This window comes from Paroedura picta, chromosome 10 (genome assembly GCF_049243985.1).
Source record: "Paroedura picta isolate Pp20150507F chromosome 10, Ppicta_v3.0, whole genome shotgun sequence".
NCBI classification, from domain to species: domain Eukaryota; kingdom Metazoa; phylum Chordata; class Lepidosauria; order Squamata; family Gekkonidae; genus Paroedura; species Paroedura picta.
This window is the reverse complement of record NC_135378.1, coordinates 47,747,807-47,761,563: the sequence shown is the minus strand read 5'-3', so window position 1 is coordinate 47,761,563 and position 13,757 is coordinate 47,747,807. Positions and strand designations below refer to the sequence as shown.

Genomic DNA, 13,757 nt, shown 5'->3' with positions numbered 1-13,757 from the left:
TTATTTCTCTTGCATAATCAATATGACTGGAGGAAAGATCTTTAAAAATGGAATTGGATTAGTATAGTTGCCACTGTAATTGTAGTTGGCAGATTATTGTAATTCTTTATACAGAGATTTTTTTTTTCAAATTAAGAGATGCACACCCATTCAGTATTGCAGAGTACATGCATGATTGTACCTTATACTGAATTAGACCCTTGGTAGAGAAAGTCAGTATTGTCTACTCAAACTGGTAGCACCTTTCAAGCACAGGTCTTTCATATCCCCTATTGCCTGGTCCTTTAAACTGGAGATGCTGTGGATAGTATCTGGGACCTTCTTCATGTCAAACAGATTCTCTACTGCTGAACCAGGTCACCTCCCTGTCAGTGATGTGGAACCAACACTTTTAACAGTGCTAGGATAGTATTAAACAATATTATAGAATGGTAGTGCGTTTAGTCAAGGCTATGGTCTTCCCAGTTGCAATGTATGGCTGCGAAAGTTGGACCATAAGGAAGGCCGAGCGTCAAAGAATTGAGGCTTTTGAACTCTGGTGCTGGAGAAGACTCTTGCGAGTCCCTTGGACTGCAAGGCGAACAAACCGGTCAGTCCTAGAGGAGATCAGCCCTGACTGCTCTTTAGAAGGCCAGATCCTGAAGATGAAACTCAAATATTTTGGCCACCTCATGAGAAGGAAGGACTCCCTGGAGAAGAGCCTAATGCTGGGAGCGATCGAGGGCAAAAGAAGAAGGGGACGACAGAGAATGAGGTGGCTGGATGGAGTCACTGAAGCAGTAGGTGCAAACTTAAATGGACTCCGGGGAATGGTAGAGGACAGGAAGGCCTGGAGGATCATTGTCCATGGGGTCGCGATGGGTCGGACACGACTTCGCACATAACAACAATAACAATAGAATGGTAGAACACTAAATCAACTCATACTGAAAGCCCAGTGGGTTGGGCGGATCTGTGGTGTCGTAGGAGGGAAGCTCAGGGGGCTGATGGGAAGCGGTGGTACAGGTTGACCTCAACCAAATGTCTGGCCGTGGAGCTCCCTTTTGCAGGCCCTGCGAATAGCCAGGGTGACAGAGTAATAATGATAGATGCAACTGTGTAGCCGTCTTGGTCTGAAGTAGCACAATAAAATCAGAGTCCAGTAGCACCTTCAAGACCAACAAAGATTTATTCAGGGTGTGAACTTTCGAATGCACTCTGACGAACAGCGCTTGCACTCGAAAGCTCACACCCTGAATAAATCTTTGTTGGTCTTGAAGGTGCAACTGCACTCTGATTTTAGAGTAATAATGAGTCTGAGCAGAAGATTTCAGCTGCTGGAAGATTTGACTTGCTTACTTCTGTAATGACAATGTGGATATTTGTGCATGGAATTCTTGGATAGAAAAAAACTTCTATTATTCTGTTACCATGATATTTTTCAGTATTGTGGACAGATTAAATAAATTACTTGGCATACATAAGATACTCATTCAGGCGAATAGCATATTGGTCTGAAGCTACAGAACAAAGTTTTAGTCCAGTGGCACCTTTAAGACCAATAAATTTAATTGTGGGTATAAGCTTTTGTGTGTTTGCATACTACATGTAAGGCTTGCTGTACATGTAGATATGTGTTTTTGTGGGGGGTTGTTACCAGGAAGGGCTAGTTCATCTTGATTCTAACTAGCCCTTCTTTGCAACTTCCTGTTCTATAAGCTAATCATGTTAGATCTATTGCTATATTTCTGTATCTGTATCTTTTCAAAAGCTCAAGCTGAGAAAGATGCATGGCTTGGAGGCAACACTTATAGTTTTCGGAAGTAATTGCTGTTATGGTATCTGTTTCCACTCTCCAAATGGGAATGCTACTAGCAGTTTTTTTAATTTTTAGTTAGTAAAATTTTGATTCTGATATTATATATGGAGTTCTGACATTATAATTTTAACTGCATTTTTTCATCGTTGCTCATATTTCCATGCCATTTGTTGTTTTGGTGTTTAGTGGTTTATCAGACATCTTTAGTTATAGGAAAATGTTCAGATCATTGTAAGACAAAAATATTAAGTTAATTCTGCACTAGCTATTGGTTGTTCTCATACATATAGAGGTACTTTAGTCTTAAAAAATGTATTCTGAGTGATTAGGATGACACAAAGTCATGCTGCAGTAGCTAAAATAGAATGACTGTATGTTAGTAGACTTGAACAGCAAAACAGAAGCTAGTGTCATTATCTAAGCTCTCCATAGCTTTAAAGTCAGCTTTGGAAGTAGCATAGCTAGAAGGCATATTTCCTATACAGATCTATTAGTACAGCAGATTAGTTTGTTCCCTTGGGAACCATTTGCTTTTTATAGAACCATATGGAGCTTTTTCTTTTGAAATGAATATTGTAGTAAAATCAGTTAAACAAATGTGAGGCATCTTTAGCTTTGTTAGTAAGTAAGCTGGAAATTTGTTAATTTTGTTGTAAGCATATTTTAATAGACTGTGTTAACATGAAATGGCTGTGAACATGGAGGCTAACCTTGGCTTGGAAGAGTGAAGTCAGTTTTGTCTTGAAATATTTTTATGTCTTAAACACCAAGCTGTATTCATATGAAAACATGCTAGGCAATCACTAGCCATTTGGTGCCTAAGTACATATGTGGGCAGCTGTCAGCCTGTGGGCTTGAATTGATTTACAGAAGTATTTTATCTCATTTTTGATGGCTTTACCAAATGCTAATATGTCTGTGGTAAACATTTCACTCCAAGGGAAACATGTTTGTGAGAGCCTAGGTGTATAGAGGAACAGTTTGCTGAAGAAGAGACAGGGCTGGTGGGGGTAAAAGGAGGATGAGGGCCGGTGCATGGCTTGGAAGGTAGCTGGTCATGCTGCTCTGAGGAGAAATACATCCTGATCTCGGAAGCAAATGGAGGAATGAAGTGGGAAAGGGGACCAAGGAGAGGCAAGTTCAGAGCCCACTATTCCTGATCCAGGACCCTGTCATCATGGGGCTGGTCGCTGGCTCACCTCCCAAGATTTTTGGTGTTGATGGGGCTGGGACAGTGGAGGTGGGGGGGATCTGGTTTGCCTTCTCAAAACTCTCAAAGGTTGGAAAAGAAAAGGAATTAGCCATAGATGGATTATAGTGGTGCTTGATTACCGAGTTCTTTTTTTTTGGGGGGGGGGAGGGGTGTTAAAAACAACTTGCAAAGAAGATTACTCTTCTTCTAAAAGTGATATATATATATATATCACTTTTAGAAGAAGAAAAGCTATATATATCGCTTTTACATCTCAGGATCAATTGGCTTTGTTTGTATTTTAAGTAAAAAATAATATCAATTGTATTGTCTGGGTCATTTATAAAGTTTATATCTCCTGCACTTGGCATTGCTTTTTATGGCACATAGCGTGGCCCAAGAAATATCTGGCCCTTGTAATAAATGAATTTGATACCTCTGACTATGTAAGGCAAGCTTTTTCAACCAGGGTTTCCTGATATCCTGGGATATCTTGAGGGACCTGGAAGGGTTTCCCAAATGGGTGGGAGTTAAATGTTTAATAAATGTAAATATACACATATACACACATATACACACATATACATATAATCAGGTGATGAGACCATATATGGTCATGTCAACCCAATCTCCCAAAATGGCCAATGATGGGCCTGGATGGGATGAGTAAGGGAGGGGCCCTGGGTGGGCTTGTACACAGCTCTGCTTCCCAACCATATTCTGCATGATTGCACCACTTCTGGGGGTTCTTGAAGGCTGAAGAATCTATTGGGGGTTTCTCAACAGTAAAAAAGTTGAGAAAGGCTGATGTAAGGAGTCTTCATGCTATTGAATCAGTGCTTGTGATTCAAATATGCAACTGTTCATATGGTATAAAATATTTCCTTTTCATTAATTTCATGTTTCCTCCTTGTAATCTACTATTGAAACTTATTGCACATACATATGTCCTTGGCCACCTCTGAACGGGGCTCTTAAAAGTTAGCATAGATGTATTTTAAATATAACCCTGTAAATAAACTCTTTAGACTGCTTCTGATGTCTGTAGTTCAGAAAAGCATATACTTTTGGATGTATCTACCTTCTTATTCCTCATCCACAAAGTTATGCTTATTTTGCCATTAAATTATACTAAATTATAGAAGATGGTCAACTGTGGAGTCCTAAGTAGAATTACACCCCCCCTTAAATCCAATGAAATCAATTGGCTTAAAATGGTATAACTGTTTAGGATTGCCCTGACATGTAAAGGCTGCTCTGTGTACCAAAACTGTGTTTCAGGTTTATAGAAATGTCACATTATGTTGTAACAGTTGATCAAATTACTTGAATTAAATGTATCGTTTTAAAATATTCATTTTCCCCATCATCCCAGTAAAGTTTGATACTTGTTTGAATAAGTACTCATGTTATGTGCATGTAGTATTTTGTAGTGATAATGGTTTGGCTGGTATTATAAAGTGGTCCTTATTTTCAGCTTCTCTCTTTTCTCCTCCATTTCCTTATCCAGTTTTGGCAAGCGTTCTGCAGGAAGCTTCAGGCGTGGCTGTGAATGCATTGTTTTAGAGCCATCTGAAATGATTGTGGTAAGCATAATCAGATCAAGATTTTATTAGAGGATAAGGGAAAATACTTGTTTAATATTTTGGATTTTATCTTTGTTTTTCCCAGTAGTTTCTTTCTTTGTCTGTCTCAGTGGTTTAGAATACCTGTGCATTTTAAAATCTGCACATGATCTTTTAAAATAGTTTGAAATCATCTATGTATAGGTCAGAGGTACTTAAATAAGTGAACATTCAAGGTATCTATAGTTGATCAATGTGACTGAAACCTTTCATTGGAATCGTTAAAAAAAACCACGCTTATCTGGTTGTTATTGTCAAAATAGCATATGGTATCTATGACATTGTGAAACAGTATGTTTTGGATTTTGTGGCACTTTGAGATATTCCCATAGAATGTAATTTAATAAGCTCCAGACTTCAGTAAATTTAGTCATACATTAAGAAGCATCCTTATACCATAATTGATGTAATTGATAACAAAATACTTAGGGAAATTTTTGCCCATTATGTAATATTTTTCTACCATCTTAGTTGAATGAATTTTTATTTACATGTATATTTGATATTTCTGCCCATTTGGGGCTACCAAAGTTGTTGTAAAGTAGCTGTAGAATCTCATCAGTATATAAATAAATTTATGGAAAATATGGAAAACAAAAGAGCTGTGCTATTACAGTGTAACGGAATGCACCTTCTTGAAAGAGTAGTTATTCAATTCTAAAGCATATTTGAGACCAGCAAGATTTTTCAGGTATAAACTGTCAACAATCAGTGTGCCCTTTGTCAGATGGAGGTTTGACTCCTGAAAGCCTATACCCTGAATTTATTGTTGGTATCTAAGGTGCTACTGGACTCAAATCTAGTTGTTCTACCACAGAGCAACATGGCTATCCTTTGAAACATTCATAAAAGAGTAGTTACTAGCACATTAAAAATAATAACAATGAGAGTTAGCCAGCTCTCCCCCACCCCAACACATTAAAATTACTGTTTGTTTTCTTAGTTCATCAGCATCTCTATCACAATTAGTTCTAGCAAATTCTAGAGAAATAAAGGTCCATCTGTATTAGATTGCAGCAAAGAAAAAAGTAAAAAATATAATTGCTGAAATGTTATTGCATATGTATTTTTATTAGGTGGATTATATGGATGAAAATGAAGAATATTTTCAGCGGCAAGCATCTCATAGGCAGTCTCGAAGGAGATTTAGAAAAATCAACCAAAAAGGAGAACGACAAACTATTATTGATACTGTGGATGCCTATCCTTTGGGGAAGCCTCCTTTACCTAGAGGTTATCATACGGTAAGCTGTTCTTGAAACTCTTGGTTGGTCTCACATGGAATAGGCAATCAAGCATTCTCTGTTGGCTGTATATATGCTTATGTGACTTAAAAGATGGCCATATATACATGCAACTTGCTTTAAAGTTAAATTCAGAGTGAACTTGGAACAGCTATGAATGTAAAACATGCAAGTAAGAACATACTATCCATCTTCAGAATAGTATGGCTTCAAAACATATTCATCTTTAATCTCCATTATAGAATGCTGCTTCTTAATGGGAAGGACTTTCTTTATCAATAAACAAATTGGTGAAACACCCATTTATATGGATAGTTAACTATTTTATCTAAGCACAAGACTTGTAATGGGCTGTCATCTCTTTAATGCTCTCTTCTCAGTATGAGAAATTAAGATATGTGTGTTATTTCAATGGATGTGATTTACTTGAGATCAGATCACTTGACAAATCTGAACCAGTTCTTTACCATCTGAGAGAGCGTTACATGCACCTTCTCTTGGTAGAATAATAATTCCACTTCATCATAGTATGATATGTAGAAACAACAGAATGCAAAATTCACTTAAAAACAGCTTGGGAAAATATATTGGGTCAGGTTTAACGTTCTGAGGCATACGTTCTTTAAAATATGCAGAAGGGGTAATGATTTTAATTTCAGTATCTAAATGGCAGAGAAACTAACCTGACATACATGTAAAGGACCCATCAAGATGGGTAGCCATGTTTGTCTGTAGCAATAGCAAAGAGCAAGAGTCTGCTAGCACCTTAAAGACTAATAAAATTTGTGTCAGAACATGAGCTTTCGTTAGTCACTGCTCACTTCTTCAGATATAGCTATCTGAAGAAGTGAATAGTGACTCACAAATAGTCATTCTCCGGCACAAAGTTTGTTGTTCTTTAAGGTGCTACTGGACTCTTGCTCTTTTCTATTTGTAAAGGACAGTTCTTGAGTAACACATAGCATAGGGAAAAATGTTGCAATTTTATCCATATTACCAGAAAATTTTTAAAAAACTTGTTAATGCTGTATCGCAAATGCTTGTGTATGCTGTACTGTAGTTTAATGGGGAGTTCTGTAGCTGTTCTTATGTTTCCGCTTTATGTAATGTTTTGCATAAGCAAAAAGACATCTTTAGTTTTGATTTATTGCTCAGTTTTATAGCGTGAACCATACCATAAGCAGAAGCATACCTTTAGATCCAACATATTATATGCAGATATGCTCAGTAGTGAGCATAATGGCTACAGACAGTACTGCCATAATAGAAGTTGATACTGAATGGTATGTGTACATTTCCTGTTTATATTTTTTCCCCATATAATTGTGTATCTGTTCTTGCCCAAGCATAACACTGTGGGGAAGAACAGTCTCCTGAAAATGTCTGTGCAAATGAATCCTAAGTGTTTGTAATAATTTCTGTTGGCTAACGGAAACTGTTGTGAAAAGAAATACCCATATGGGATGCCAGAGGTCTTCATGTACTCTCTCTTTGATCCTAAAGTACTGGAGATTTTCTGGTGTGTTTCTTTTTGCTAATTTCCATTTGCAGTCAGCCTACACAACAGTTACCAAATGTTTGACTACATCCCTTGCTAACTGAAGACTTTTCTCTGCCTTATGAAAATATTGTTTTTCACCTTTTACATGTTTGTCATGTACAATAAGATAGCTTGTTTAATTTATAGTGTAGTTTATGAAATTTGGGGTCATGTTAAAATGATATTATAATGAGCAAATTAATTTGGCTCAACTCAATTCTTCTTGTATGGAAGAACACTTACAAAGTGGATGTGTGATGTACTAGGGAGGAATAGCTTTTGTTGATCCAGCTACAGAACTAAAAGGGAGCATTTAAAATTTGTTTATATTTTGCATTTGTAAGTAACTTAAGACTTATTGGTTGACACTTTGACATACAAAGGTTCCCATGTGCTAAAGAGTTTTAGTTGGTTATGGCTTCCTGACATGTGGATACTGCAGGTGCAGAGATTTGAATCTCCTTTTTGTGTGTACACACATAGGCAACAAACACAACCAGCGTGTGTAAGTGAATTGCCTTTCAGAGGACTGTTGTCCCCCCCAATTTATAATATAATGGAAATAGTTACTGAGACAATTGTGGGACAAATGATTGTATTTTTGCATGGTAATCTCAAAAATAAAGAGATTGCTATAAATAGTGACAATACACGCACAGATAAATGTTTTTTTATATATTTATCAAAAGAAACAGTTTAACAAGGAACTTCTACTAAACTATGGGTTGGATCCTGCAGAAGAATTCATAGTGGGGATTAGTAGAATGGGTCTTTCCTTATCTTCTCTTTCCCTAGTCAGCTCCTCTTTGCTCTAAAAATCCTTTTAGAGGTTGGAAGAACCCCACAAAGGAAGTGCACTACAGTATGGGTGCTGCACAAAGAGAGAGATGGGATAATTTCCTTCTTTCACTTCTGCTAGAAGCTTTCATCTGTGAAGGAGGACAGAGATCAGTTTCACTTAATTCCTGCTTATTGTTGCAGTGACTATAACACATTGTCTTCACCAGATTCTTATGAGTGTTCAGGAGGATTTTTGGAGCAAACAACGCATTTTAGGGAAGGAGAAGACAAGGAAATGTCAAGTCTGCCAACTCCTGTCAACTCTTGGACTGGATTCAGGCCTTTATCTTGTAGACTATATTTAGTGGCTGTATGGCTTAGACAGAATTATTAACTCTGATGATGATGAAGTCCACTTAGAAGCTTCCTTGCATAATAACATTATTTTTATAATAGGTGGAATATATATTAGCACCACTGATAATGTTCATCTTTTCCTTTCCTCCTATGTGGCATTCATTTCATTTTGGCTCACAGGAATGCACTAAACAGCAGGTATTGTAACTTCTGTGTATGGTCCTCTAACTCTGTACATTTCCCCTCAGTTTGGACTGTGACTAATGCTGAATTCTAGTTGCTAAATTTCTGTTGCATCCCTTCTGTTTTATTACATGTTATATACCGTATTTAGATGTTGTTGTTTTTTTAAATCAGAACTGGGTGGCATTACCATTATCTCCATTTCATAGCAATCTTTTAAAATCCATTGCCTTTGTGGCATATTGCGCCTTGTTAGAAGTTATATGGCATTCGGCATTTAACATATGGGAATGATGAAATTGTCAGTGCTTCCCAATATTGTGTTGAGTCTTTGAACATCCATTCCCCAGCCACTGTCCATATTACAGTTCATTTATTACTTTTTATAAGACGTTTATGGTATCCAAAACCATAGGTTTCTATGTTTATGAACTTCCATTTGAGCTGAATGTTTATCGTACTGTCTGTTGCAAAGTAAACATTTTAATTCATCTTTGTATACCTAAAGTATATTATACAAACTGCCTAAAACATATTAGACAAACTGCATGTTATTAAGCTATGGAGATGCTGAAAGCTGAAGCTATGAAAGAAAATATAGAAATACAGTAGGAAAAAAGCAGAATGACTGGCAGCATTTTGTCCCAGTCTTAAGCACTGTGAAATTTCTTTCTGAATCTGTAATTACAATATGTGACACAAGTTGTAAATCTTCAGTTAAAGTATTGTGAATTAGCAGGAGTTAGCATGATTTGAAATGTACAATCTGTGTGATATATTTTATGTTAAGGATTTATATCCATGATTTACAATTTGTAAAATTCTTAGGGACTTGGCATTATGATGGTATGAAAAAGTTTGTGTTTAATATATGTAGTCTTGTTCTTAAAACATGTTATAAATGAACGATCCTCTATAAATGAGAGGTGCAGAATAGGAATGATTTTATTAGATTAATGTGGCTCAGTGAATAGAAAATAGCAGTTCCATAAATGGACATATAGATAATCTGGTATCAGAAACAAAAAGGGAGAAAAATGTTTCAGGCAGGAGAACTCTAGAAGTATGTTGGAATTTCCAGGCTCTTAGCCTCTCTGCCTTTGCTCTTTTTTTGCTCAAATAGTTATCTCCAATGCCTTGTGGAATTTTCCCAGGCCATGTCCTATGCAGAAGTTCCACCATTATTAACATTTAATAACTTTGTTTCTGAGCATTTGCTATTTTTTCACACTATATAGTATTACAGTAGCAGGTTTTACCCATTTTTACTTTATTTACATACATATGTGCGTGTGTGCATGTGAGAGAGAGAGAGAGAGAGATGCTGATAGTAATGACAATAATCCCTTCAAGTGTGGTGCTTTGGCTGTATGCCAATTCAAGGGCTTTTGCCTTAGTCATTTGGTTTTGATCTAATCTTTTTTCTAATGAGGTTTAAACAGGAACACTTAAGGATGAAACCTTCGACAGGATTTGAGCAGGAATAGCCACCATGATCAAGTTACCTAATATAAACTTGCAAACCAAAAATAATTTTTACTCTGTTATAAGCTAGTCATGTGTTAAGTGATAAAGTAGGTGACCACTGAATAAGGATTTGCATTTCATGAAGCTGACCAGAAGGGAAATATTTTTTATTTTGTTTTTGTGACCTTCCTGTGTGTAGTTTCTGGAGGCAATTGAATGTATATCCCAAACTCAGTGTTTCAGGTACTACTTTGCTTTCATGCATATTATTGTAATTAGGCAAGTATGGATAACAAATCAATACACTCTGTGCAATGGTGTCATTACTGGGGATATGCACCTTGAAAAAAAGATTATCATAGAATCATAGAATCATAGAATCATAGAGTTGGAAGGGGCCATACAGGCCATCTAGTCCAACCCCCTGCTCAACGCAGGATCAGCCCAAAGCATCCTAAAGCATCCAAGAAAAGTGTGTATCCAACCTTTGCTTGAAGACTTCCAGTGATTATCAGAGGACCTGAAAAATATCAATATTCTGGGTTCTTCAGGTTCCCATTACTGGTTTGTTATATGGCTCTTCCCCGCCCCTTGCAGGATTCCAATATTATTCAGCTTCATTATTTGGTATGACAAACCATTACGGGGTACTGTGGAGTAAATGCCAACATTACAGCATAAATGGGTAGAGCCTGTCCGCTAAATACTCCCAAGATTTTATTAGACCAAGTGGTCCAATTATGTGGTCCCCTGAACATGCTCTCATTCTTTTTTTGGGGGGGGGGGACTTCATGCTTTCTCCAGAATAGCCAAATACACAACAGCAAGCAAAGCAAGTACTGCCCAAAATGTCCCAATGCAAATCAAACCAACAAGAAAACAGAATCAGGGAATCTCAGCAGAACCAGGGGACAGTGTGGCAAATCTAACACAACTAATGTCAAACCAAAGAATCCAAGCCAATGTCAAACCAGATAAATATGATGAAACAATGACAGGATTGCACATTGGGAGCAATGGAATAGTCTGGGATGCTAGATCTTGGCCTTCATGCCCTGTTTTTAGCTGGTTGGCCACTGTATGAGACAGGATGTTGGACTATATGGGTGGCTGGTCTGAACCAGCACGGCTCTTCTAATGTTCTTGTTATTAATTGTATTCTGCAAAATCCAAAGAACCAATTTAAAAGCAAGGAATACAGGCAAAACTAGTCTGGCAACCCAATAACAATTCCTGACACTGGGAAACACTGTTAAAAAAAAAGTTCTGGGAGCTTTAAAACACTTTCAAATATTTAATGGACTTTTGCCCAATTTGGTTTGGGATTTGTGCCAAAAAGTTCATGAAATGTTCGAAGGAGGTGTTTTCCCCAAATTGCGGTTCATGACTAATTTTGGCTCATGAACAGGTTCATGCCCAGCCCTACCTCTGATATTCCTGCTTACTCCTGAATTTTTATGGAATTTTCAAGATCGATTTACTGGTATCCTATAAAGACATCCGGAAAATACCAATAAAGGCATTTTTAGGTTCTATATTTGGACTGGAAATACTGAGAGCACATCCCCACTTTACTTCCATTGAAATGTTCAAATTATGAAAAAAATGTACAACAGTTCAAAGTAGTAATAACTATGTTTACATAAATTTTAGTTTCTAAGGATGTCTTTTCTGGCTATATATTACTGCATCATGGCTTCTGTAGCTCTTAGGTGTTCCTTGGGATTTGCTCTTCTTTTTTTCCTCTTGGAAGAAAAGCTTGTATTGATGTCATAATTGTACACTTCTTTTTGTTACTTTGGAAATTCAGCATAATGATGATGTTATGTATCAAGCTATGGTGCATTTCAGGCAATTTCTTTTAGTAATATGTTTGCCAGTCTGGATCCTCTTTTGAATTGGTAAAAATTGGCAATGCTGGATGTAAATTTCTAAAACTGTTGAAAGTAATTGAAATAATACTTCAATAGGTGGGGTATTTTTGTTTCCAGGTTTTCTTTCTGCATATAACTTAAATAATTGATATGTCCCCCAAAAAGTTAATGTTAAACATGTTACTTTTGTTTTATGAGAAATTTTCTTAAATCTTGTTTGGAAGGACACATTTGAATGAGAAATGATAGCAAATAACTAAAACTGCAGTTCATGAAGTTCAGTGGAAAACTGATTCATTGCAATTAAAATCTTTGGACATTGTGTACACATTATGTTTAGTCATTTCTGATCTCTTTCATGAGGCTGTAAAAAAAGCCAGAGATCTAGGTAACTTTGTGTTGATAATAGAAAAATATCTATAGCATTCTGTAAGTTCTTTTGCTTCAAAATGTGCAAGCAGACTGTCATTATTAGTGTAGACATGTCTGCTATCATCTGGGCTGAGCAGTGAATGTGCCTCAGCTGAATAATCAGTTTGTAGAGATCATACCACAATCAGTACTATGTGAGGTCAAGAAATTCTACTTTTATCTAATATAGGGAGCTGAAGAAAATTGTGCCGAACAATTTAGGGTTTTTATAAATTGCTAGTCTTTGATCACTGTGTCATGGAATGCCTTCAGAAAGTGTTGTTATTGACCATCTTTTGGCCAATCAACTTTGATAACTATTGTAAATTTGAATATCTGAATTTTAAATATATGCTTTTTATTGCTTACCATACTATAAGCATCAATAATATCATTATGGCAACTTTGTTTGGTGTTCTGCAGAGCTCATGAAGAGAATCCTGAGCAAGGTCCAAGATTTTAACTTTTGTGGAACATCCCAAAATTTCTTGAACACCATTATTGAATAAGTCACAATGCATAAAATATTCACTTTACAGTTTTTTTTTACTATTATATGGAGTACATCAAATGGAATGTTCCATTTTCTGTATATGTGTAAGACATTTCCTACAATACATGGCACTCACATAGTTAACTGATTACCATATTGTATCATCTTATAGTAAACCAAGTTTCAATTAATCATCACTTTTCTAGACAAGTCGCATTTTGAGCACTATGCGCCAAACAGGTAATGGAGGCATAAAAGAATAAAGATTGATTATGATTATTGTAGACCAATTTCAGAATTGTCTGATACGTTCAGTTAAAAACTACAGATAAATTTACACAACAGCTGTGGACAATAGTTCAGTGTCTGTTATCTGTGAACTACAAATAGAAAACTTTAAGACATAACAGTGGGACTTATTTCTAAGTAAATATTCTATGCATACATGTAAAGAAATAGGGATAAATCAGAATACACTGCTGTATACATCTGTTACAAAGAATCAAACCTGTTGCTCCCGTACCCTTCACAGGCAAGAATGTACTTCAAGCTGATGTGTTCTATGTCAGGAAGGTCTCCTATTCTTAACCCTAGACCTCAGTATATATATATGCCAGGGGTAGTCAAACTACGGCCCTCCAGATGTCCATGGACTACAATTCCCAGAAGCCCCTGCCAGCGAATGCTGGCAGGGGCTTCTGGGAATTGTAGTCCATGGACATCTGGAGGGCCGCAGTTTGACTACCCCTGGTTTATGCAGTCATAAATCATATTCAGAATATACACTGAAGTT

The 13,757-nt window shown here is 36.7% G+C and overlaps 1 protein-coding gene across 6 annotated transcripts in view; it reads left to right on the top strand.

Annotated features, from left to right (window-relative positions):
- Positions 1–13,757, top strand: part of RAPGEF2 (Rap guanine nucleotide exchange factor 2) — a 157,223-nt gene that overhangs the window by 70,893 nt on the left and 72,573 nt on the right. For 5 of the 6 annotated variants that reach the window (XM_077299989.1, XM_077299987.1, XM_077299985.1 and 2 more), the window contains exons 5-7: positions 4,501–4,576; positions 5,692–5,859; positions 8,717–8,734. In XM_077299989.1, coding sequence (XP_077156104.1) covers positions 4,501–4,576; positions 5,692–5,859; positions 8,717–8,734 — 262 coding nt within the window. The remainder of the gene's footprint in view (positions 1–4,500; positions 4,577–5,691; positions 5,860–8,716; positions 8,735–13,757) is intronic. The other variant, XM_077299986.1, reaches the window with a different exon arrangement.